Raw genomic sequence first — 25,149 nt, 5'->3', positions numbered from 1 at the left:
GTGCCTTCACAAGCCAAGGCTGAATAAATATTACGACTGGGAACACTAAGCCAAACCAAACCAAACAATCCCCTTAAAAATCCAACCCAGAGTAGTGAAAAAGGAAATGAAAGATGTAGAGGCCAAGAGTGAGCTAATGTTACCAGTATCCGGTGTGTGTGGGTGGGGGGAGGCAGTCATGGTAACGCAAGGGTCCTCCTGCCCGGCACTGCTAACATCAAGCTCGGGCATTCCCTGTGGGGGGCTGTCCCAGGCACTGTGAGGTGTGGAGCAGTATCCCTAGCCCCCACTCACTCCAGGAGCACCCGCAGTTGTGACAACCACATATGTTATTGTGAGATAAGAGCAACACTCTGGCACAGCACATAGTAGGTCTGAAATTTTTGTTGCCTGAATAAATAATGGCTGGTCCATGGAGAAACATACACCAGGATGTGTATTTCTTGAGAGCAAGGAGAATGTTTGAGTTACCGTGTAAACCTAGCACCTAGCATTTTGGCCAGCATACAGAAGGTTTGTCATCCATTCACTAAGCTCCCAAGAGCTTCCACTGTATTTAGTATAAACCAATAGGTTTCCCTGGTGGCTTAGATGGTAAAGAATCTGCCTGCAATGTGGGAGACCCAAGTTCGATCCCTGGGTTAGGAAGATCCCCTGGAGACGGGAATAGCAGCCCACTCCAGTATTTTTGCCTGGGGAATCCCATGGATAGAAAAGCCTGGTGGGCTAAAGTCCACAGGATCACAAAAAGATGCAACTAACTTAAACTTCTTGCCACAGCCCACAAGACTCTGCATGACCTGCCCTGTTCCCTCCATGTCCTCCTTTCCTTCCTCTCGCCCTTCACTCACTGTTCTCCAAACACATGGGCCTCCTTGCTGTTCCTCCAATACACCAGGTACAGTCCTGCCCCAGGACCTTTGCATGAGCTGTTCCTTGACCTGAAACAGGCTTTCACTAGATCTTCCAGTGGCTGGGCTCTTGCTCATAATTTAGGACCGTACTTAAATGTCACCTTCTGAAAGAATCCTGGAACTTTCCTGGTGGTCCAGTGGTTAAGAATCCTTCTTCCAATGCGGGGGATCCAGGTTCGATCCCAGGTCAGGGAATAAGATCCCACATGAAATGCGCCCCCTCCCCTTCAAAAAAAATTCACGGCATGCAGTTCAAAGAAAGCACACTAATTTTTTTTAAAGCATTAAAAAAATAAAAATAAATTCTTTGCCAGCCCTGTGTTGCTGTGTACACAATTACATCTAGCTTCTTGGTAGCATCCACCCATTTGTCAGCTATTGCTGTGTTTATGCTTTTACGATCTAGCTTGTCCACTGCCATAAGAGTTGCCAGATGAGTAAGAGTTGATGGAGTGCCTCCTGTGTGCTGGGCATCTTTAAGACTCTAGGGACCCAGCTGAGAGCAAAAGAGCCTCTATTCTCTCCCTGATGGTGGTCACATGAAAGGGCAGGGGAGCAATGAGAGAAGAATATAGGCAGGTAAACAAGAAAATTTCCAATAGTGAGTTCCTTGAAAACAGTGATGTGATCAAGAGGTAAGGGGTGGGGAGCTCCTCTCTGGTTGGGTGTGTGGCAGGGGGCTTCTCAGTTGTCTGGGCTGGATTCCACAAATAGCAAACATTCAGGAATGTGTGAACACAGTGAGACAGTTGGGTTGAGCAGATATGCCTTCCAGGCAGAGGGAACAGCCAGTCCAAAGGCCCTGAAGCAGGAATCAGTTTGGCTTGCAATAAATATCTATTGAGAATAAGTGAACGCTGTCGGACACGACTGAAGCGACTTAGCAGCAGCAGAAGAAGGTTCTAGAAGGAATTGATTGCTCTGGTTTGGCCGGATGACCTTGCCTGGGGGAAGGGGGCTTTGAGGGTTGCCAGCTCTGATGAAGGAAGAGAACTCCTGGCTGAAGAAAGGGCGCCCCCAAAGGTTTGGGCTATTCTTTTGGGTTCTGTTTTGTTCTGGGAGTGAACGGGACCCGGATAAGGGCCCTGGACTTTCTTGGAGCCGACATCCGGGGACTAGGGAAAGAAACAGTCCCCGAAAGTAGGGGAAAGGTCGTGCTGGAGTCGCAGCACCCCAGACTTTGGCCTTTGCCCATTGACTGGAAAAGCACAAAACAGGAGAGATAACGGTCTTCCCGCCCCGCCCCCTAGCCTGCCCGCTGTCATTGGCCCTTCACTCTGTCCGTCTTGCCTGTTGCCCAGTCAGCACCTTGGGGTGGGCTGGGAGCGCCCGGGGACTATTTCAGCATCTTTTGGGGAGTGGTGACAACCACAGAGAAGACGCAGCTGAGCCCGGGAGACCTGATGGCGGGCTGAGCCTCCGGCTTGAGGCAGACGCAGGAGGTCTGGAGAAGGAGCTAGCGGGGCTCATGGATGGGGATTTAGCCATCGGAAAGGTGAGACCTGCACGGGTCCCCAGGAGAGGGACGATTTATGCCAGGAACTCTCCCCAAACTCCCAGAATTGGCAGGCACCTCACACCCCATTGTACAGATGGGAAGACTGAGACCCAGAGGGAGAACACAATGGCTAAGATTGTGCCTCTATTCCGAGCCGCTGCTGGACTTTATTCTGGGCCTCTCTGCCTTCCAGAAAAGGGTGTGAGGGGGGATTCGGACAGGATGGGAATGCAAGAAGGGGCTAGCTTTATCCGCTGACCATCCCCACGGGGGCAGCTATCTAGCGCTTTTTAAAGAAATTGGCTGCTAGGCCCAGGGAGTTTCTGGGTTGTCCCCACAACAGAGATTTGGAGATTGAGGCTCAGCAGGCAGGAGGGGCAGGCCGACCTGGGGGCTGCAGCAGGGACTGAAGCAGAGGGGAAGGTACCTCGGGTGGTGGCAGATGGGCGGTGGGCAGGAGAGGGGCTGCATGACCCTCACAGGTGTCCCCTCCTCGCCCCAGATGGCTTCCTCCACCAGTCCCATGGGCCCTATCGACAGCCTGGAGCTCCTGGATCTACTGTTTGACCGGCAGGATGGCGTTCTGAGACACGTAGAGCTGGGAGAAGACTGGGGCCGTGGGGAGGACCAGGTGATAACCCAATGCGCTGTCCCCACCCCCCAGGTCAGAGCCGGGACTCCACTCAGCTTTGTGCCTTTACCACGCACATGTGTGATTTTAGCAAAGCTCATTGTTGTATAAGACCTCTCAGTGACCCTAAGGGCCAGATGACATCGCCTCCTTCTTAAAGGTGTGGAAAGCAAGGCCCAGAGAGGAGTGGTAACTTGTCCTGGGTCACACAGCAATTTGAAGTTCACTCCAGACTTAAACTTGGGGCTTGTTCCTCGCTCGACACAGTTTGATGTTGTTCCCGAGCTACACGATTGTGTTCAGGCTCCAGCAACGCCAGTGGGCAAGGAACATTAGCTCTTTCCTTACTACAGAAAGGACGTGTGAGGCCCAGAGAGGGTCAGCGGCTTGCCCAGAGACACACAGCAACGCGAAGCAAAGCATAGACCTCCTAATTCCCACCAGTGCTCTCTGTCCCAACAGGTCCTGCCAGGCGCGGACTCTGATGACTTCCTCAACTCCATCCTGGGTTCTGGAGATTCAGATTCCCCAACCTGGTCCCCTGCAGCCAGTGACAGTGGCATCTCAGAAGATTTGCCCTCTGACCCCCAGGACACGCCTCCACGCGGTGGGGTGCCTGCCACCCCTGCTGGCTGCCACAGTGTGGAGTCTGGTGAGGGGCCCTGCCCCTCTTACCATCCTGGCCCCACCTGCCCTGCCAGGCACCTCGGGCCAGCGGCCCAAAGGCTTGAGACTTCTGTGGCTATAGACCTGGGTGAGTCCTGGGTCAGCCAACTACCCTCGCCTTGTCCCGGGCACTGAACGCACAAATCCACCCTTTGAGATGGGTACTGGGGTGCTGTCATGGACCCATTTTCTGGATGGTTAAGAGATGAGTCAGAGCCACAGAGCTGGGATGCAATCTGCCTCAAGCATTGCGCTGGCAACCTCAGTTTTTATACCTTCCATGTCTGGTTCATAGGAGACTCAATGAAAGTGTGTGAGATCGTGGGATCCCAGGCTTTGGGGTGCTCCCCTGGACCTGGGGAAAGGCCTGATGCAGAAGACTCCACCAAAGGGGCATCCTTTGTCTTTTGAGCCCCGCGATGGTGTGGGAGTGTTTATTAGTCCCATTGGAGACTTGAGAAACTGAGGCTCAGAGAGGTTTACTCCCTTACCCAAGGTCACACGGCTCCACCCAGTTGGGATTAGAAGCAAGGGCCACCTGAGTCGGAAGACTGTGCTCTCCAGAGCAGCTCACCTATGGGGTGCCAGGTAGCTGGTGGGAGGGAACTGCGGGTGAATCAGAACTGGTCCCTGCCCCCAGGAGGAGATAAGGCCCAGCCGCCTGCAGATTCAGCCCCTAATCCTGAGTGATAACAGCCACTCCCTCTTGGGCTGGCCGTGGGTCCCTAACAACGTCCTGATGAACTGGGGTCCCCGTCTTATGGCAGAGGGGAGATTGAGGCACCTGGTCTTGGGGTCCCAAGCCAAGCAACAAATGCCTAGCACATTAGAGTCGATGCTGGGGGCTTTGCTGGAGGAGGCAGGTAGGACCTGGGAGCTTGAGGCCCCCTGCCTGACCCCCACCCCGTCTCCATCCCCATGTGCCCTGTTAGAAATGTGGAGCCCAGGTGTCTATGCCGAGGAACAGACCGACCTGGCTGACTCACCCTCACGCTACAACCTCACAGTCAAGGACCTCCTCCTCTCCAGCAGCAGCGGGGACCTGGTGAGCAGCCCCTACCTGCCCCCTGGAGCATCAGAACTGGGAGGGGCACTGGGGCTCGTGGGGCTCTAATACACCCATTTTGAAAACTGGAAGACAGTCACAGACAGGGGTTGGTATTGGTTCCAGGTCTTTTAATTCAAAGCAACCCCGAAAATTGAGGTTATTATCTTAATTTCACATGTGAGGAAATGGGCACAGAGAGGTTCAGTAATTTGCCCTAAATCACACAGCTGCTGCAGGCTCAATTCCTGAGCTGATCTATTGGGTCTATTGTGCCCATTGTATGCTTACCTTGGGCTATCTTATCTTGCCTGGAGCTTCCGCTATGGGCAAGCCAGGCCTGAGATCCCAATTAGTGCCCTGCTCCCTTTCACAGATGAGAAAACCAGTCCCCAGAGAGGCCAAGCCACAGACCCAAAGTCATACAACAAGCAAGTGGCCAAGTCAGGATTTGAACTCCTGATGCCTAAAGTTGTCCTGATAACCTCTTAAAAAGACCAGAACACCCCTCTTGACTTGAGAGACCTGCAGTGAGCGTCAGCTGTGTGCCCAGTCTTTGGGGACCTCATGGTCAAGAGGGGACAATGACTGCTTAGGGAAGTGTATCCATAGGGAGAGAGGCTAGAGGGGCATTGCAGGTCCAGGAAAACTTCCTGGAGAAGACAGAACTTCAGCAGTTCTTGAAGGATAGGAAAGACAATGACTGCTTTGGAAATGCTAACTGGATTTTGTAAAAATAACAAGTTTAATATCATTGTTCTGTGTGTGAACAACTTTTGGAAGTGGGAGGCCTTATTCCCATATTGCAGATGAACGCACTGAGGCTTGAGCCCTGAAGAGAAAATGGTTGGACTCAACAATGGCCTGGAATTCCAGGGACTGGAGTTTGATCCGATAGACAGCAGACAGCCCCAATCTCTACCTTTATTCCTGAGCCATGGTGTGACATTCCTAGGACTTGGCTGTCTGATGACACAATTCTTTCATTTTCAGTGTTTCTATTTCATGATTTAAATTTAGTTTGAAAATTTTTTGAATAGTCAAAGGCATGCACACAGTCCAAGTTCCAAAGGTACAAACAGGTACACGGGGAGAACCACCTCTCACCCTCTTTACCCGGAGGCTCACTTATCCTACACCCTGTTTGTTGGATTTTCCATTTGCTGTTGCAGACAAGAGCTGTGAGGAATGTTCAGAGCCCAGAGCAGTGTGTGGCCTGTAGTAGGTGCTAAACACATAACTGTCAAATGACTATTTGTGAAACAAACAAACAAAAAAAAAGCCCACACTTGTATCTGTGAGATGAATTCCTGGAAATGGAATGGCTGCGTCAGAGGGCTGTGGGCTGGTTCTTTGGAGCCCTAGTGCCGGTGTGGACCCTATAGCGACTGGATCAATTGTTTCTCAATGCCTTTTATTTCCCAGAGGCAGTCACTGTCTCTGCCCCCAAAGCAGTTCTCCTGGTTTCCCCACAGCAGCAACATCAGCTGGCAGCTCCCCACCTGTTGCAACCTGGGACTGGGCACTGCCAGGAACTGGTGCTGACGGAGGATGAGAAGAAGCTACTGGCCAAAGAAGGCATCACTCTGCCCACTCAGCTGCCCCTTACCAAGGTGAGTCAGTGGGACCCCTGGCCCTGGGCCTCACCCCATTTCCTGCAGCAACACGCCCATGAGTCTCACCTTTGTGTGCATGTGTGTGTGTGTGTGCGCGCGTGCACTCAGTTGTGTCCAACTCTTTGCGACCCTATGGATGGTAGCCCACCAGGTTCCTTTGTCCACGGCATTCATTCTTCAGGCAAGAACATTGGAGTGGGTTGCCACTCCATACTCCAGGGGATCTTCCCGACCCAGGGGTCGAACTCATGTCTCTTGCATTTCCTGCATTGGCAGGTGGATTCTTTACTTCTGCACCACCTGGGAAGCCTGAGTCTCACCTTTAGGTCTCCCTAACTGGTGGCTCAGATGATAAAGAATCCGCCTGCAATGCTGGAGACCTAGGTTCGATCCCTGTGTTGGGAAGATCCCCTGCACGAGGGCATGGCAACCCACTCCAGTATTCTTGCCTGGAGAATTCCCATGGACGGAGGAATCTGGCAGGTTACAGTCAGTGGGGTCGCAAAGAGTCGGACACGACTGAGTGCCTAAGCACAGCACACACAACTAGAATGTTAGGATGCGTCTGTCACCAGAGTCAGAAAATTCATCCTCAAAACCAACACACTGGGGGCTTTCTAGCTGGCTGCGACCTCCACTCAGCGTGTTCACTCAGCATCAATACCTGAGTTTGCCTTTCCCAATTTGAAGACTTCTCTTAGGGATAACTGCCTTGGGGAAAGGCGCCAATCCCACACATGGCCAGACGGTGGCGCGATTGCACCAGTGCACAAAATCTAGTTGTTAATAATGGAACTGGGATTGGGAGCAGGGAAGATCATCAGGAAACCAGGACTATCCCCATTCCCCACCCCCCCTGCCCCCACCACCACTAGAGACTGCAGAAATTTGAGGACAAAAAATCTGGCCTTCAAGCCATGAGGGGTCTGCCCTCAAGTCCCTGAGTCTGGCTCCCTTGGGAGGATACTGGGGGTGAAATTGTGGGGTCTGGACAAGAGAGTAGACCCTTCAGACTGACTCAGTCTCCTCCCCATGTCACTCTGCAGTACGAGGAGCGAGTGCTGAAAAAGATCCGCCGGAAAATCCGAAACAAACAGTCAGCTCAAGAAAGCCGGAAAAAGAAGAAGGAATACATTGATGGCCTGGAGACTCGGTAAGACTGAGGACCCAGGACCCCACACTCGAGGGGGTGGATGGGGTGGGGACTGAGGCCTGAGAGAGGCATGCGGTAGAGTAAGGGTCACAGTCTGCGTGTGCGCGCGCGCGTGTGTGCGCATGTGTGTGTGCGCGTGCGTGCGTGCGTGTGCTCACGTGTGTGTGTGCACGCGCACGTGTTTGACTCTGCATGAAGTGCAACCTGCCAAGCTCCTCTGTCCATGCAATTCTCCAGACAAGAATACTGGACTGGGTAGCCATTTCCTTCTCCAGGGGATCTTCCCAACCCAGGGATCAAACCCATGTCTTCTGAGTCTCCTGAGTTGGCAGGTGGATTCTTTACCACTGTGCCCCATGGGAGCGACCATTTTGTATGGGAATTGCAAGGATAGAAAAATGCCTAGAGGTGGTACAGGGCTCAATTTTGAGGCCCCTTAAACCCCTAGAACAGGGGTTCCCAATTCCTGGGCCACGAACTGGTACCAATCCATGGCCTCTCAGGAACCAGGCCGCACAGCAGGAGGTGAGCAGCAGGCAAGTGAGCAATGCTCGTTACAGTCGCTCCTCACCTTATATTACCGCCTTAGCCCCACCTCCTGTCAGATCAGCAGTGGCACTAGATTCTCCTGGAAGCACAGACCCTAACCCTAAAGTCAAGGCGGAATAGCCTGAGATTTCCAGAAAATAGAAATAAAGTGAAAACTAAATGTAATGTGCTTGAATCATCCTAAGACTATCCCCTCCACACCCTGGATTCATGGAAGAACTGTCTTCCTTGAAACTGGTCCCAGGTGCCAGAAAGGTTGGGGACCGCTGCCCTATATGATGTTATGCTAAGAAAGGAGGCTATGTCCTGGCTCTTTGCCGGTAGGTGGCTCATTTATTCCCTTGTCTGAACCTTTCTGGTCCTCAGAGTTGTCATGGCTTCCTTCCAGGGAGTGGAAGGAAGGAGGAACTTCCTCAACTTAAGAACTGTGCACTCTCAGTTCAGTTCAGTCGCTCAGTCGTGTCCAATTCTTTGTGACCCCACGGACTGCAGCACGCCAGGCTTTCCTGTCCATCACCAACTCCCGGAGCTTGCTCAAACTCATGTCCATCGAGTCGGTGATGCCATCCAACCATCTCACCCTCTGTCATCCCCTTCTCCTCCTGCCTTCGATCTTTCCCAGCATCAAGGTCTTTTCCAATGAGTCAGTTCTTCGCATCAGGTGGCCAAAGTATTGGAGTTTCAGTTTCAGGATCATCTTTCCAATAAATCTTCAGGACTGATTTCCTTTAAGATTGACCAGTTTGATCTCCTTGCAGTTCAGGGCACTCTGAAGAGTCTTCTCCAACACCACAGTTCAAAAGCATCAATTCTTTGGCACTAAACTTTCTTTATAGTTCAACTCTCACATCCATACATGACTACTGGAAAAACCATAGCTTTGACTAGACGGAGCCTTTGTTGGCAAAATAATGTCTCTGTTTTTTAATATGCTGTCTAGTTTGGTCATAACTTTTCTTCCAAGGAGTAAGCATCTTTTAATTTCATGGCTGCAGTCACCATCTGCAGTGATTTTGGAGCCCCAGAAAATAAAGTCTGTCACTGTCTCAATTTCTTCTAATGTCTGTGCACTCTAATCCCATCCAATTACCTCTCTAAACTCATGCAGGATGCTGACAGGGTCCTCTTATTCTTTAATGTGTTGTTGTTCAGTCGCTCAGTCATGTCTGACTGTTTGTAACCCCATGGTCTGTAGCATGCCAGGTTTCCCTGTCTTTCACCTCCTCCTGGAGCTTGCTCAAACTCATGTCCATTTAGTCAGTGATGCCATCCAACCATCTCATCCTCTGTCATCCACTTCTCCTCCTTCCCTCCATCTTTCCCAGCATCAGGGTAGGAAACATAAAAACTTAGTTCACTCACTTTTTAAACAAAAAGTGATTTTAGTAAATGTTACAGGCCTATCTGCATTTTCTATTTCTTCCCTAGTCAATTTTGGGATGTGTCATTCTTCTGGAAAGTTGTCCATTTCAAATTTATTGACATAAGATAGTTCATAGTTCTCTCCCATTATTTTTTTAAGCTTTGAATGACTTATGGTTGGGACCTTTGTAATAACTCATGTTGTGTATTTGTACCTTCCCTTGTTTTTTATCTTGAGCAATCTTGCCAGAACTTTGTCTGTTTTAGTTATTGTTTGCAAAGAATGAATTTCTGACTTTTCCTCCCACTCAATTGTATTTTTGTGTACTAGTTCCTTTATTTCTGCTCTTAGCTTTATCGTGTCTTTCATTTTTTTTTAGTGAGTTTATTCTGTTGTTCTTTTGCTGATTTTTAAACATGTATGTTCAGCTGCAGGCTTCCCTGGTGGCTCAGACTATAAAGAATCTGCCTGCAATGCAGGAGACCTGGCTTGATCCCTGGGTGGGGGAGATCTCCTGGAGGAGGGCATGGCAACCTACTCCACTATTCTTGCCTGGAGCATCCCCATGGACAGTGGAGCCTGGCGGGCTACAGTCCGTGGGGTCCCAAAGAGTCGGACAGGACTGAGCACACACGACTAAGCACAGCACACACAGCACATGTTTAGCTGCTTAAACTGTAATAAGATTTTCCATTTTCCTCTCAGCACTTCTTTAGCTGCATCTCACACATCTTGATTTGTATGTTGTCATTACTTGGTTCCTAGGTCTTCCATACTTTACACTGCGGATTCTTCTTTATCCCATGAGTTATTTAGGAGGGCCTTTTAGTGGGGGAATTTATTCTCTTCCTTGGATACTAACATATCCTCATGCCACGATTTGAATGTTTTATTTTTTTTAATAAATTTATTTATTTATGTTGGCTGTGCTGAGTCTTCCTTGCTGTGCGTGGTCTTTATCTAGTTGCAGGAAGCAGGGGCTACACTCTAGTTGTGATGTGCGGGCTTCTCATTGCAGTGGCTTCTCTTTCTTCTTCTTTTTAAAAATATTTATTTGACTGTGTGAGTTCTTAGTTGCAGCATATGGGATCCAGTTCCTCGACCAGGGATCAAACTTGGGCCCCTTGCATTGGGAGTGTGTGAAGTCCTAGCCACTGGACCTAGGGAACTCCTGAAGTGGCTTCTCTTGTGGCAGAGCTTGGGTCCTAGGTTCTCAGGCTTCAGCAGTTGCAGCTCGCGGGATCTGTAGGGGTGACAGGCATATTCTGAATGTCACTGTGATGTTGCATTTGCAGGATGTCAGCCTGTACCGCCCAGAATCAAGAGCTTCAAAGGAAGGTCTTGCATCTCGAAAAGCAGAACCTGTGAGTTTTGGTGTGATCGGGACTGAGGACAGGGGGAAGCTGACCCTGGAGTCTCTTGCAGGAGAGGTGGACAAGGGGGGACAGATTATGTGATGGCAGGGCAGAGCAGAAGGTGAGGATTCTACCCAGAGAGGGGGCAGGCTGCATAAAAGAGGGGATTTAGACTTGGGCCCTTGAATGATGTATAAGAGTTCAGTAGAGGGAAGGTGCTGCTAGTGGAAGAAATGGCATATGAATGGCCAAAGGCTAGAAGTATGGTGTGCTGGAGAACTGCAGGTGATTCCATCTATGGGGTACATGTACTAAGTCAGTTTTTATCAGCATCTATTCAGTGCCAGGCATGGTTCTGGGTACTGATACCTCAATAGTGAGCAAAACAGATACAGTCCCTCCACTTAAAAGACTCATGCTCTAGTGAGACGCATCCTTAAGACAAACAAAAACTATGTAAGAGATCATTCAAACAGTGATAGTCACTCGGAAGAAAAATAAACTGGGGGGAAGGGGCTAGAGAGTGCAGGGGGCTATTTTAGTCAGGGAGGTCAATAAGGTGACATTTGAGATGAGATTCAACAGATAAGAAAGAAGCAGTTACAAAAAGACCTGTGGGGAGGAACAGTGTCCTTGGTACAGAGGGCACAGCCAGTGCAAAGGCCCCAGGGCAGGAATACTTGTGTGTAGGAGGAACAATAAGGGGACTGTGTGGCTGGAGCAATGTGAGTGAGGGGCAGAGTTGTCAGGGGAGAAGAGAGAGGGAGGGGATGAGGCAAGGCATGCAGGGCCTTGTGGGCAGCAGTGAGGACTCAGGCTTTTACCCCAAGGGAGGTGGGAACCTGGAGGGCTGGGAGTTGAATCACATTTGAAAAGTATGGAGCATGAACCCTAGAGGGGGCACAAGAGGCTTGAGGGGACCAGAGGTAGGGGCTGGTGTCCAGGTGAGGGATGATTGCAACCTGGATGGAGGAGGCTGGGTGTCAGAAAAGTGGGTGAGATGTTCAGTGGAGATTTTTTGAGGGAGCTTCTGGGACTTTTAATAGCAGTAGAGCCTTGAGGGGTGGATAAGACCCAGACCTCAGCCAGGCTGGGAGATCCCGGAAATGGACAGGGAGCCAGGTCAAGGCCATGCAGGGCTCAGCCAAGGCTTCCCATTTCCACTAAGGTCTCTCTTGGAACAGCTGAAGAAACTCCAGGCCATTGTGGTCCAGTCCACCAGCAAATCGGTACAGACGGGCACCTGCATAGCAGTGAGTCCTGACCCCCAGCTCTGAGTGGGGAGGTGTCCTCAACCTTGGCAAAGGGGCCTGTGGGGGAGGAGAGCATGAATAGAAGCAGAGCCCTGAGTGCCGGGTCAAGCACTATCTAGTCTTCTGGGCCTCTGTTTTCCTGCTTAAGCATGCTCAGGGGTTGGGGAGGGATGGGGTGACCCCACCCACATCTCCACCAGGTCCTGCTCTTCTCCTTCGCCCTCATCGTCCTCCCCTCCATCAGCCCTTTCGCCTCCAACAGAGCCGAGAGCCCCGGAGACTTCGCACCTGTGCGAGGTATGTGGACTCGGGTTTGCTCTTCCTTCAAAACCCCTCTGGGGCACATTCCCCTTGGCTCCCCAGTCCCCACTGGGGGAGGGGAAGGGGCCCCCTTGCAAGTGCTCCCTGAGGCTGGGGGCTAAGGAAAGAAGGGAACTGGCCCTCAGGCCATCCCTCATGACCCTCCCCCACCCCTTGCTCAGTTTTCTCCAGAACTCTACACAACGACGCTGCATCCCGAGTGGCTCCCAACGCTGCACCAGGCTCCGAGGCCCCCGGACCCGGGCCCAGCACTGGCGCCCTTCAGGAAAGGTCTCCAGGCAGCCCTCCTGGGGAATGGGAATCCCGGGACACACGTGCTCTGGACAACTCGACAGAGGATCTGGACAACTCAACTCTGGCCCAGGGCAACTCCGTGAAGGAACTGGACCGGGCCACCCTACTGAACTGTGCCCCGCCTGAGCCAGCAGTCAGCCCGGGCCGCGTGGGGCTGGAGGCAGCAGGGGGGGAGCTGTGAGCACCATGGGTCCCTGCCCCCCTCTCCACCCTGGCCCCTCTACTCAGGGGTGCTTCAATAGGTGCTGTAGTGGACAGGGACAGGCATGGGGATCCGAGGGGAGAGAGAGACCCTGGAGAAGGTATCAGGATGGAGATGCACAGATACACAGCTACAGACCCAGGGACCCAGGTACACACTGAAACTGATTCTCAGACACGGACCATAAGGCCACAAAGCCTGAGAAATCTAGATGCAGACCCAGGTGCGGAAGGAAACAGGTGCACACACACAGACTGATCCCCGACCTAGACAGATCGGTATACACCAGGCCTCAATAACTACCCCCCTACCCCGACCCTGGGGACTCCTCCCTGCCCCCTCGCACACACGGAGGAGGAAGCAGCCAAGTCTGCAGGGACCCTGGCCCCAGAGCACGGGATGAGCCCTAAACTTCGGCGCTGCCATGACCCTTTCCTTTTCCTTTTTTTAGACTGCCATGATCCTTAATAAAGTATCTTGGCAGAACACGGCTGGCGTGGAGGTGGAGTGGGGTGGCGGCTAATTTGAGTCTGGGGCTCCCCAACCCACAGAAGGAAGGACTGGGCCAGCCAAAGATAGAGGAGTGACATGGGGGAGTCCCTGGACCCCAAGGCTGGAGCGGCGACAGGAGGCGCCAGGGTTGCCTTCAGGACCTTGGAGAGCGGCGGCTGGCTGGTGGAGGGCAGGGCGCGCCAGGAGCGCGAGGTTCTGACGGCTCTGGCCCCTCCCCGCCCCGCCCCAGACCCTTCACGGGAGTCCGCGGAAGGCCTGGGGCAGCTGCTTTCCTGGGGGGCTAGGTTGTTCACCCGGCTCGTCTTATGGATGAGGAGACTGAAGCGTCGGGAATGAAGGGACTCGCCCAAGGTCACAGCTGGGGAGCATGGACCCCAGCTGCACACACGTTCTTCCTTTAAAGAGTCACAACCGGATTCCTGCCGGCTTTGCGCAGGTGCGGGGATGTGGGGTCGGGTGGGGGAGTTTGCAATCGCGATTAGAAGATGCGGCCTCTCTCCTCGAGGGGCTCACAGCCTAGTAGCATAGGGCACGTATTAAAGAATCACAGAAATAATATTTACAAATGGAGGACTCAAGGAATGTCAAGAGTTGGTAAGGACTTCCTTCACTGCCAGGCCTGGACTGCATGAATGTCCCAGCGCGCACACATACCAGGGGCCGCAGGCACCACACAGTCCTACCCCCAGGGATTGGACCCTGGGCAAGGTTGTAGATGGTAAACGCAGATTCAAGATGCAAGAAATTCTGCTTTTATTGCATTGAAGGCTTTTCTGGAAGTCTGGAGGAAGTCAGGTGGACCCACTTGTCTCCCTCCAGCCACAAAGGCAGTGTGAGCCTCTGTTGTCTGTCCTGCCACGAAGTTTGGCTCCTAAATGGTGGCTGTGTGTCCCCTCCCTCCTAGAGGGGCTGTGAAGGCTGTGTGGGGATAGGCAGGGACTGGAGAATGTGAGGGTCCAGGAGGCAGACAGGCTTGATTCCTGTTTAGGCTGGAAATCAGAGAGGGCCTGGTCACGCCTTCCAAGAACACCCTGAGTCAGGGGCTGGAGACTGGGGGTGGAGCAGGTGCAGGGTTGTCAGCTCCAAGTTCAGGATCCAGGGCAGGGATGCTCCTTGCCAAGCCCCCTCCATAGGCCCCAAGTTAAAGGGAGGTCCAGTGGATGGCAAGTCTGCCCCCCGGCCTGGAGCCCAGCTCTCAGCACCCTGAGGTCTCCCCCAAAGGACAAAAATGAGTAACAAAGTGATACCAGTAAGAAAAAAGAAAAAGAACCCATGGTTTCTATAAAAAAAACCCCGTCCTCCCCAAGGCCCCTGGTCAGCTAGGAACCACCTCAGTTTTCACTCTTTTGGGAGGCCTGCGAGGGGTAGGGCTGTCCGGCCACTCCCTTTTGGGGTTGGTTGGTCCGGAACCATTGTGCTGGGCGCAGGGCTCAGCTGTGGGCTCCTGCTTGGGGCTGGCGGGCACTGGGCTGTCGAGCTGGGTGGAGGCCTCCTCCTTGGGCTCCAGCTTGGGGGCGGGTGGGCGTGGCAGGGGCGGCAGTGCCCTCTCCACCACGTGGGGGCCGTTCCAGGCTGGGATCTCCAGGCCCAGGTGTTTCATGAGCCGCGTCATGACCTCATCAACATAACCGTGGATTCGCAGGTCTGCATGGCGGTCCTGTGGAGGTGGGGACCAGTCAGGTGGAGGGAGAAGGCTTGAGGGGGGTCCAGGGGTGATATCAGGGGTAGGCTCCCACACGTACATGCTTGGTGGGCTGAAGGTTGACAATGACCAGGAGACCTCCACGGCGCTTGGTGGCGAGGGGAAGGTTCCCGCTGGGCCGGATTTGCAGGGAGGTGCCCAGTGTGATGGACAGGTCTGCATTCCTGGGGCCAGGAGGTGGGATTAGTCTAAGCCCCTTGGCAAGGGTCTCTGCAGCCCTCCTCCTGCCCCACAAGGCCGGGGCATGTGGTGACCAGCACACACACTCCCCGACCCTTGCTCAAACATCATGGCTTCACTGCTCTGCCAACACAACGGGGTCAATCCTGGGAGACCTGCTCACACAGCACCCACCTCTGCTGGGGGCCCAGCCATGGCCTGTCTCTGATGCTTCCCTTCTGCTGGGCCACCCCCAACCCTGTCAGGAGAAGTGGAGCTGCTGGTGGGGAGCACCATATACTTGGACTCCTGGGTTCAGAGCCTGGCTCAGTCATTTCTGGGCTGGGCAGCCTGGATGGAGGAGTCCAGTTGCTCCAGCCTCAGTTTCCTCCTCTGTGAAATGGGCCTGAGCAGCACCCACCCTGGGGTGTGGTGAGGATGGTATGTGAGGGCTCAGTACAAGAGCTATTACGGGCGAAGCGAGGCCCAGACAGGGTGCTGATCACTCCTCTCTGGAATCCTTTCCTGAGGTCCCTCGGGAGTGGAGCTGGCTGTTTCTGCCCCTTCCCCACCCACCCCACCTGGGACCCACTGGGGTCAGACCTGCTGGCCTCGTCGGCCAGGGTGAGGTCCCGGTCAGGCAGGGAATCCTCCCAATCCAGGATGGTGTCTCTCAGCTCCCCCCTGTAGGGAGGTCAGGGGAGTCAGCAGGAGACTGGCGGCCTCCCCTGGGGTCCAGGGCATGGGGAGGGGTCACTCACCTGCAGGCCCGCAGCCCCCTGGACTTGGCCACGGTGCAGAGCCGGCCCGTGGGTTTCAGGCCCATGCTGCCCACCACGGTGTCCCGGACATACTGCCTGTGTCAAGGAGGAAAGGGTCGGCTCACCGCCGGTTCCCAGGCACCCACCCTGCAGCCCATCTGGGCAGCTCATGCTTTTTGCATAGAGCTGTTTTCCCAGGAAAGTGCGGAAGCATAAGACCAGAATCTAAACATGAGGTGACAACTGGCAAACCCAGCAGGGGGTGGGGGTGGGGAAGCAGAGGGGGCCTTCCATGAAAAAGCTGGCCTGGGGACTTCCCTGGTAGGTTAGTGGTTAAGACTCTGTGGAGAGAGCATGGTCCTCCCAACACCTTGATGTTGGACTTGTAGCTTCCAGACCCATAAGATTATGAATTTCTGTTGTTTTTAAGTTACTCAGGTTTGTGGTTATTTCGGCAGCTGCAGGAAATGAACACACCTCCCAGGAGGAAGCTACACTCCCAGATCCCACCTTGGGAGGGTCACACCCTTGACTCTAGAAGCAGCAGGCTTAGCTCACCAGGACCTTTTGGGGAGCCTGACCTGGGTCATCCATGCCTTGTGTCCCGCCCTCTCCCGCAGTGGCACTCACGTCTTACACTTGACACATTCTTCTATAAACATGTTTCCGTGGAGCTCTGCCAGCTTGTCTCTGTGGGGGGAGAAGGAAGAGGCTCAGTGGAGGAGAAGGATCCCCAGATCCCCAGCCAGCCAAGATCCAGAGGGCTCAGGGCTGGAATCCTCCCAGGACCAGGAAGAGGGGATCCCGCCCAGCTCTCCAGGTGTGACTGAGAGCTGACAGCTGAGCGCCCACCCTCCCTGGCTGCCTCGCTGAACTGTCCCAGGGGCCTGGAGAGGGAGGGGCTGCCATCAACGTCCATTTTCTAGATAGGGAAACTGAGGCTCAGGGAGAGGGGTGGCCTGCTCAAGGCAGGGTAGGGGGCTGGACACTGGGGGCACCTGGGGAAGCCGGAGCGCACGTGCAGTCCGTCCACGTTCTGACTGACCAGGAAGCGCAGGAGGCCCACGCGCTCCAGCTGCACCAGCGCCATGTGGGTCTTTGTGGGCTGGGCATTCTCGAAGGTGGTGTCGAACTTGGGGGCCAGGCCCCGCTCCTCCATCGTCCAGACGCCATGGGGGCCCCTGCGGCGGCAGGTGGAAGAGACAGAGTTTAGAGATCAAGGAGAGGACAGAAAAAGAGAGAAACAGGCAGAGAAAAAGAGAGAGATTGATACAGACAAAGGAGGTGAGGTAGGAAAGAGGGAGAAGCAGAAATTAATTATTCAACTCACCCAGCACTTACTGCTGCTGCACTTGGCATGGCCCTGCCCTGGGGGATGCTGGGGCCCTAGTGCACCCAGACCCTGCCCTCAAGGAGTCCATGGCCCTGCACCAGGGAATGCTGGCGCCCGAGTGCACCCAGGCCCTGCACTCAGTTCTCCATCTTGTGGGGAAGAGACACAGGTGGACACAGACCCTCTGGTCCTCTGAGGGGCCAGGACAGAGGGAGCAACCCAGGGCTGGGCTGGCCCAATGGAAGTGGTAAGGGTTCTTTGTGGGACTCTGGGAAGGCTTCCTGGAGGAGGCAGAGCTGTCTCTGAACAGAGAGGAAAGGGCAGGGCTATTCAGACAGTCTGGGGACTGCAGGGGCTGAGGCTGGAGAGCTGAACCAAGGCTAGGTGGGGAAGGGCTTTGATTTCCCGCCTGAAGTGCTTGGAACTCTGAAGTGTGGCAATGGGGAGCTATGGCAGGTAATGGAAGGGGGATGAGAGTCACACCTTAGAATTCTAACACTCCTCCAGATAAGGAGTTTGCTCTCCTGCTGTGAGAGTCTGTGCTGGGGGCCCAAGAGGCCTCAGAAAGAGAATACAAGTGCAATAGGCCTGCCCATCTGGGTGGGGTTGCAAGCTTCACACCTACAGGGGCCACTTGGAGGCCACAAGTTTGAGACCCCTGCTTTTCAGCAACGAGACTCTTGTCTAACATAGGCTGCCTGGAGTAGAGCGAAGTTAGACATTATCTGGTCTCACACCCTCACTTGCAGGTGAGGTAACTGAGGTCTGGATGGTTTCTATGGTAATAATAGAACCCAATATTTAGCCATGCACAGTGGGCCTAGACAAAAGATTTATGTTTCCCAGCACCACTTGCAACTAGGTACAGTCACATGACCAAGTTCTGACCAATGGAAGGCAATGTTGGGTGTGATATAAAGGGATCTGCTTTGAAGGAAGGGTCTTACACATCCCCAACACCCTAGGGGACTGACGGGTCACCATAAACTCAGTGGGAGGGAGGGCAGCAGATGGGCTTTGATGCCTGTTCATCTGGTGAGCTCACAAGGAAGGCTGTTGCAGCCTGGAAGGCCCTGCCTCAACATCCCACCCTGCCTGCCAACCTGAAGTCGGGGATGCCTGAGGCAGTGCTGATGCCTGCGCCTGTGTGGAACACCACATTGGAGGACTGCCAGATGAGCTGTGCCAGCTCCCACACCTTCTTCTCCAACTCCTCGGGGGGGTCGAAGACCTGTTGAGTGAGGGAGAGCAGCAGGGAGTGAAACAGAAGGGAGTGGGGCAGGTGCTAAGTCTCTTTACTCATGTTCGACTCTGTGCGACCCCATGGACTGCAGCCTGCCAGGCTCCTCTGTCCATGGGGATTCTTTAGGCAAGAATACTGGAGTGGGTTGCCATTTCCTACAAGAATGACAGAGCCACAGTGAGGCAGGAGGTATATGCCCCCCCCACCACCTTAATGGTTAACCAATTGGAGACTCATTCCCAGTGCTCCAAAGAAACTCTTGAGGTGAGAATAGCAAGACAATTAAGGTAGGGCACTGGGCCCTGCCCAGATCACATATTTCTCATTCTTGAAGCCAGGAGACCTTGCTGATCACACGTGGGCAGACAGGCTCCTTGGAGGTCAAAGGTGAATGATGCCAAAGGATAATCTACCCATGGGCCTTCATAGTAGAATCCATCTCGGCTAAAAGATGCATGTGCAAGCATGGGAGGATCCTGAGATATACCAAATATGGACTCTGAACCAGGCAAATCAAAATGATTGGCCAAAGGAAATCCAGAATAAATGCCTCATAAAAGTGACTTAAGCCACCACAAAAGCACAACTCAGGGACTCTCCTTGAGTCTACCTGTGTGTCTATTCATATGTATTGTACTCTTTTTCCTCCTAATAAATACTCTACTTGCTTCACTACTTTCTGTCTTTGTGGAAACTCTTTTCTGCAAAGCTGAAGGGTCAGGGACCTTGTCACTGACCACCAGTCTAGTGGTTAGGATGTGGTGTTTTCACCACCTTGGCCCAGCCTCAATCTCTGGCTGGGAACCCAAGCCCTGCTTCAAGTGGTTTTAGGCCCAGGCCACTCGAGATCAACAAAATGTGACAAAAACTGATTAGAACCAAGTAGGTCCAAGATGGCGGAAGATAAGCCTTCCAGTAGACCTTGAGCCTCATTATACACTCATTGTAATACACCAGCATATGATAAATGACACACCCTCGGTGCCATGACAGTTTAGAAGGCTAAAACATGGGTGGTGGCCCAATTCCTGGAAATCCCCACCCCTTCCCCGAAATAATTGGAATAATCCTCCCATTCACTAGCCTATGAAATTATCCAGCTCCAAAAAACTAACCACACCATATTTCAGAACCTCTTACCTGCTGAGATGGCCCACACCCTTTCTGTGTAGTGTTTCTCCCAAGGCTGTTCTCACCTTTTGAGACAGACTGCGTTCTGTCTGTGGAAAGTGTTTCTCTCTAAATAAACCCACTTCTTACCTATCCATCTCTTACCTATCACTTTGGGGCTTCCCAGACGTTAGTGGTAAAGAACCCATCTGCCAATGCAAGAGACCTAAGAGACACGGGTTCAATCCCTGGGTTGGGAAGATCCCCTGAAGAAGAAAATGGCAACCCACTCTAGTATTCTTGCCTGGAGAATCCCATCGTCAGAGGAGCCTGGCGGGCTACGGCCCACAGGGTCACAAAGAGTCAGAAACAACTGAAGTAACTTAACATGCATGCACGCACATATCTCTGTCTCTCACTGAATTCTTTCTGCAGTGAGACATAAAGAAACTGAGCTTCATCAAGTCCTAAGACAAGGGTGTGATCTCAACTGAACCGTGGGTTCAAGTCCTACTTGCATGGTTTCAGGAGTTGAAACATGTCCCACAGCGGGCAAGGTCACAAGCCACAGACTGCCTTGCCCAGGAGGAGGGGAATGGGTGGGAAAAGGCAGCTTGTTATCACGTCCTTTCTCTGCCCACAGCCCTCCAGGGCTCCCTCCTCTCTCAGTGGAAAAACCCAAGTCCCCACCAAGGCCCACAAGGCCCTGCAGGACCTGCCCCATCCTTGCTCTCCCCTCCTCCCTCTCTCTCCCTCACTCACTTCACACAGGTCTCCTCGATGTTCCTCCAACACGCCAGGCACAGTTCAGCCTCAGGGCTTTGCAGAGGCAAAGCCCTCCGCCTGGAATGTCCTCTGCCCAGACACCTACATGACTCCCCTTGCACTTCCTCTCCATCTTGGCTCAAAAACTGTCTCATTTGCACACTCATGTTCACAGTAGCATTATTCACAGTAGCTAAATATGGAAGCAACCCCAGTGTCAATTAACAGATGAATGGATACTAACAAATACGGTCTACACGTACAATCAAACCAGTCAATCCTAAAGGAAATCAACCCTTAATATTCATTGGAAGGACTGATACTGAAGCTGAAGCTCCAATACTTTGGCCACCTGATGAGAAGAACCAACTCATTAGAAAAGACCCTGATGCTAGGAAAGACTGAAAGCAGGAGAAGGGGATGACAGTGGACGAGATGGTTGGATGGCATCACCAACTCAATGGCCATGAGTTTGAGCAAACTCTGAGAGACAGTGAAGGACAGGGAAGGTTGGCATGCTGCAGTCCGCAGGGCCGCAGAAAGTTGGACACGAATGAGTGACTGAAGAACAACAACATATACAATGGAACATTACTCAGCCTTTAAAAGGAAGAAAATTTGGACACATTATACAATACAGATGAAACCTGAGGACATCATGCTCAGTGAAATCAGACAGACACAAAAACACAAATACTGTATGATTTCACTTATGTGAGGTCCCATGAGGAGTCAGATACATAGAGAAAGTAGACGGTGGGGTCCGGGGCTGGGAGAGGGGATGGAGAGTCACTGTTAAATGGGGACAGAGTTTTAGTTTGGGAAGAGGAGACAGTTTTGTAAATGGATGGTGGTGATGGCTGCATAACATTAAATGTATTTCATACCGCTGAGTTATCTTAGTGATGGCTATCACCAGCCATCTAGTTTTCAATGCAGCCCCCAGTTATCATCTGCTTTGCCTTTCTGCCTAGCGCTGACCACTATCTGACTCCTTGCATTTATTTGCTGCTCATCTGTCTCCCAGCTGGAACGAAGGGGCTTGGCCTGTCTGGTTCCCCATGTGGTCCAGGGTGAACGACGTCGGTGCACCGTAGGTGCTTAATAAATGTTTGTGGGATAAAGCGAAAAAACTGGCGGGAGAGAAGAGTGGGGCTTCACACCATCTAAGAACTCGTGAATGCCTTACTCAGAAGGAACGGACCAACTTTTGTGGGAGGCGGCAAGCTTCTCTCCAGTTTACAGGAGAGAAAGAGACCCAGAAAGAAGGGATCTCGCCAAGATCTCAGTGCATGGCGGGGACTTCTCTCAGCGAGGCTGGAGGGGTCTGATTTCCATACTCCAGGTTCCTCATCAGCCTCAAAACCCTCATCAGCCTCAGGATAGTGTCAGCTCCTCAACTTGGCACTTGATGCCCATGCTACCCCAGTTTTGAAAACCTCTCTGGCCAAATCTGCCCTCCAAGGTTGTTTATTGCCCCTTGCCCCGGAGTCTTCCTCCTGGAACTACATCCCTTGTTTCCCCCATCAGAACTTCAGGACTTCTCGAAGTGGGTCCTATCCTCCGTCCCCAGCCAGACCGACCCGGAGCTGGGCGTGGTCGCATTCCCAGGCGCACTGGGTCGTCACTTCCCGCCCCCTCCTCACTGGGAAGTCCCTCCCATAGTCTAGCCTCAATGTCTCCTGATATTCCCACAATGCCCCACTGCCAGCCGGTCCCGCCCAGCCCACGGCCTTGACGGCGGCCGTCGGCACCCTCAGCCGCGCTCACCTCCGGGAGACCGCACTTGCCCTTGTCCGCATACGGCGAAAGCCCCGCCGCGTAATTCACCGACATCCTCACTGCACCAACTGGAACAATAAAGTTTCCCTTGTTGCAGCCGCTTCCGCCGGAAATAGGGTGGGACGAGGAAGAAGGAGGAGCCGTATTCTCATCTTTCGTACCTGGCCGCTCCTCGCAAGGCGCATGCGCCATGCACTGTCGCCGCAGTTGCCATATTAACTGCTGGCAATGGCCCGCCGGGTTCTTATGGGTTCTTATGGGTTCATATGGGGTGGGGGCCTGGGAAAGGGTTGTTCAGTGACCCGGGCTGGATACTAGGGGACTGCCCACGTGAGAGTTCTCCAGTCACCTGTAAAATGAAGGGCGCAAGCGATCGGTTCCCTTTTTCCCCTTTTTGAAAACGAGTAAACTGACGCCCACTTCCCTCCCCGCGTCCCCCAGTCCCAGGACGGAGCCTGAGAGAGGAAACCCAAACTCTTGCTTCCAATCCAAGGTTCTTCCCCCTGCATATTTCAGAAGTTTATAAATATACAAATTCAGGGTTCCTGTGCATGTGTGCTGGGGTCAGGAGGCAATTTGGATCCTCACTAGGGAGACTCACGGACGCCGTTCTAAGTTACCTGAGCGTTATCCAGGTGTGTGATAATCACTCAGCAAGACAAGTCCTGATCGCACCAAGAGGCTGGAGAAACTGCTTATGTCTTTGGAGTGGAGGCTTGAGGACTCATTCAGGAAATGTATTGAGCACCTACTGTGTGCTGGCGAGACGCTGGAGACCACAGACAGCCCCCTGTGACAGGGCAATGGTGACTTAGTGTGACTGGCATGTAATGAGGGCCCTGGGCAATGAAGGAGCTCAGAGGAGGCGCCTGACCCAGCCTGGGGGCAACCAGGAAGGCTTCCTGGAGAAGGGGTGTTGTGGCAACAATCTGAACAGTGAGTACCAGTGAAAATCAGCCAGTTGGAGGTGACAGGAGGTACAGAAAGAAGGGTCTTGGTATAGGAACCGCAAGTACAAAGGCTGAGAGGAGAGAAAGAAGGTGGCTCATTCCAGAAACTGAAATCAGTCCAGCGATGTTAGGGAAGAACCTCCCTGTCTTCCCGCCAGAGCTCCTTGGCCAACAGACAGCCCGACTCACCCTGTCTCCTCCCTCTGCTCATCCTCGGGCCCCCTGGGGCAGCTGCCTGCTCAGAGCTGATCAGGTGTCAGGGCTGAGTGCTGGGAGCTGCGGGTGCGAGCTGGTGGCTCGGCTGGGAGCAGGTAACCAGAGCCGGCAGTGGACACGGTGGCCTAGTGCTCGCGGCACTGGAACTGCAGGAGGTAGGAGGAAAGGAGGTGAGGGAGGCCCAGGATGGAGGCTCCCCTAAGGGCCTCAGGCTCCTTGCCCCCCAAGCCCTGGCAGGTGGGAGAAAGGAAAGACCAGCATGTGTCCAAGCCATGCTGAGGCACCATCTCACACACACACACACACACACACACGCGCGCTGCTTCATGCGTGCACCTCTTACTTCTTTGTCTAGGATTCATACCCTCTCTTCCTGCTGCTGCAGCTCAATGTCCTGCCCTGCCAGCAGGCCCTGTGGATATATCATCACCTCTTCCAGGAAGCAGCTCCCTAGATGAGGGTACTTTCCCCTCCCCCAAGCCGGCAGATTCCCTCCTGCCCAGACAACCTGTGGACTCCTCTCCTGGGTGTCAGTTACACCCTGCTGTAGGTGTGATTGAGTCTGTTAGACAAGAGTAAAGAAAAATGGTACTGGGTGAATGCGTACATTGATGAATGGGGTAAGTTGAAGGGGTGAATGAATAGATGGGCAGTAGATGGATGGGAGGGTGGATGGATGGGTGGGTAGATGGTAGGTGGGCGTTGGCTGGCTGGCTGGGTGGATAGTTGAGGTGGATAGATGGCTGGATGAGTGGTTGGGTGGGTGGATAGGCAGCTGGATGGTGGGCGTGTGGTGGATGATGCATGGTTGAAGGGTGCATGGAGAACCATAAAAAGATGAGTTGGGTGGATGAATGGTGGCCAGTGTGTGGTTGGATGGATGAATGCATGGGTGATTGGATGGTGGGTGGATGAACAAGTAGATGGGTGGATGTTGGGTGGGTGGATGTTGGGTGACGGGATGGGTCAATGGTAGATGGATGGATAGGTGAGTGAGTGAGTGGATAGGCAGGTGGGTGGATGGTGGACGGAGGATGGTTGAAGGGTGAAGAACCATGAAAAGATGAGTTGGGTGGATGAGTGGATGGGTGGTGGCCAGTGAGTGGTTGCATAGACGAATGAATGAGTGAGTGGATGGATGGGTGGATGGATCAGTGAATGGTGGGTGGATGTTGGATGGATGGGTGGGTAGATGATGGGTGGATGGATGGATAGGTGAGTAGGTAGGTAGGTGGGTAGGCAGGTGGATGATGAGTGGGTGGTGGATAAAGCATGGTTGAAGGGTGCACAGAGAACCATGAGAACATGAGTTGATCGGGTGGTGGACAGTAGGTGGATGTAGAAATGCTTGGTGGGAGGATGGGTGCATAGGTGAGTGAATGGGTGGAAAGAAGGTTTGGAGAATTCATGGGCAGGTGGGCAGGTGAAAGGACAGGTGAAGGATACACCTTTAGAGCAATCCCATTCTGACACAGGAAGGAATTCCTAGCCAGACACCCAGCAGGACACCCCCTTGAGATTGCTGCCTGACCTCTGTACCTGCAGGTGCACAAAACACAGAACAGGCTAAGCTGGACAGACACGTGTGCACAGACATACCCTGTGTGGAGCTGTGCACACACATGCATGGAGCCATCAATCACTCTAGACCTCCGCCCACCTTGGATGACTCGCCTCTGTGCTCTTCTTCACGAAGGAGCCAGGCTGGTGTAAAGGGTTTAGTCTCAAGGATGTTCTCTCTGACTTCCCAAAGAA

At 53.1% G+C, this 25,149-nt stretch overlaps 2 protein-coding genes across 3 annotated transcripts; one reads left to right on the top strand and one right to left on the bottom strand.

Annotated features, from left to right (window-relative positions):
* The first annotated feature begins 2,278 nt into the window (after positions 1-2,278).
* Positions 2,279-13,307, top strand: CREB3L3 (cAMP responsive element binding protein 3 like 3). 2 transcript variants are annotated; one of them, XM_065933748.1, is made up of 10 exons: positions 2,279-2,409; positions 2,915-3,043; positions 3,506-3,797; positions 4,642-4,754; positions 6,233-6,367; positions 7,417-7,523; positions 10,731-10,799; positions 11,959-12,043; positions 12,244-12,340; positions 12,526-13,307. In XM_065933748.1, the coding sequence occupies exons 1-10, from the start codon at positions 2,383-2,385 to the stop codon at positions 12,837-12,839; spliced, it is 1,368 nt and encodes a 455-aa protein (XP_065789820.1). In that variant the 5' UTR covers positions 2,279-2,382; the 3' UTR covers positions 12,840-13,307. The 2 variants fall into 2 exon arrangements, with proteins under 2 accessions (XP_065789820.1, XP_065789811.1); XM_065933739.1 differs by having other exon boundaries at positions 6,230-6,367.
* A 795-nt stretch (positions 13,308-14,102) lies between these two features.
* Positions 14,103-22,323, bottom strand: SIRT6 (sirtuin 6). Its single transcript, XM_065933724.1, has 8 exons — positions 22,217-22,323; positions 18,432-18,559; positions 16,994-17,176; positions 16,626-16,685; positions 15,996-16,091; positions 15,838-15,918; positions 15,116-15,239; positions 14,103-15,030 (listed from the first exon to the last, which is right to left on the bottom strand). Exons 1-8 carry the CDS (start codon positions 22,280-22,282, stop codon positions 14,689-14,691), a joined length of 1,080 nt encoding a protein of 359 aa, XP_065789796.1. The 5' UTR covers positions 22,283-22,323; the 3' UTR covers positions 14,103-14,688.
* Between the last annotated feature and the right edge of the window lie 2,826 nt (positions 22,324-25,149).

The sequence above is a fragment of the Muntiacus reevesi genome, chromosome 1, assembly GCF_963930625.1.
Source record: "Muntiacus reevesi chromosome 1, mMunRee1.1, whole genome shotgun sequence".
Classification (NCBI taxonomy): Eukaryota; Metazoa; Chordata; class Mammalia; order Artiodactyla; family Cervidae; genus Muntiacus; species Muntiacus reevesi.
The sequence above is the reverse complement of the archived record's forward strand: the minus strand, read 5'-3'. Positions and strand labels throughout refer to the sequence as shown.

Coding starts and splice junctions, on each gene's coding strand:
- CREB3L3 (XM_065933739.1), top strand. CDS start 2,383: ATGGATGGGGATTTAGCCATCGGAAAG. Junction 3,044..3,505: donor GGGGCCGTGGGGAGGACCAG/GTGATAACCCAA, acceptor CTGTCCCAACAG/GTCCTGCCAGGCGCGGACTC. Junction 3,798..4,641: donor TTCTGTGGCTATAGACCTGG/GTGAGTCCTGGG, acceptor GTGCCCTGTTAG/AAATGTGGAGCCCAGGTGTC.
- SIRT6 (XM_065933724.1), bottom strand. CDS start 22,282: ATGTCGGTGAATTACGCGGCGGGGCTTTCGCCGTATGCGGACAAGGGC. Junction 17,177..18,431: donor TCAGGCATCCCCGACTTCAG/GTTGGCAGGCAG, acceptor CTGCCGCCGCAG/GGGCCCCCATGGCGTCTGGA. Junction 15,919..15,995: donor AGGGGGCTGCGGGCCTGCAG/GTGAGTGACCCC, acceptor ACCTCCCTACAG/GGGGGAGCTGAGAGACACCA.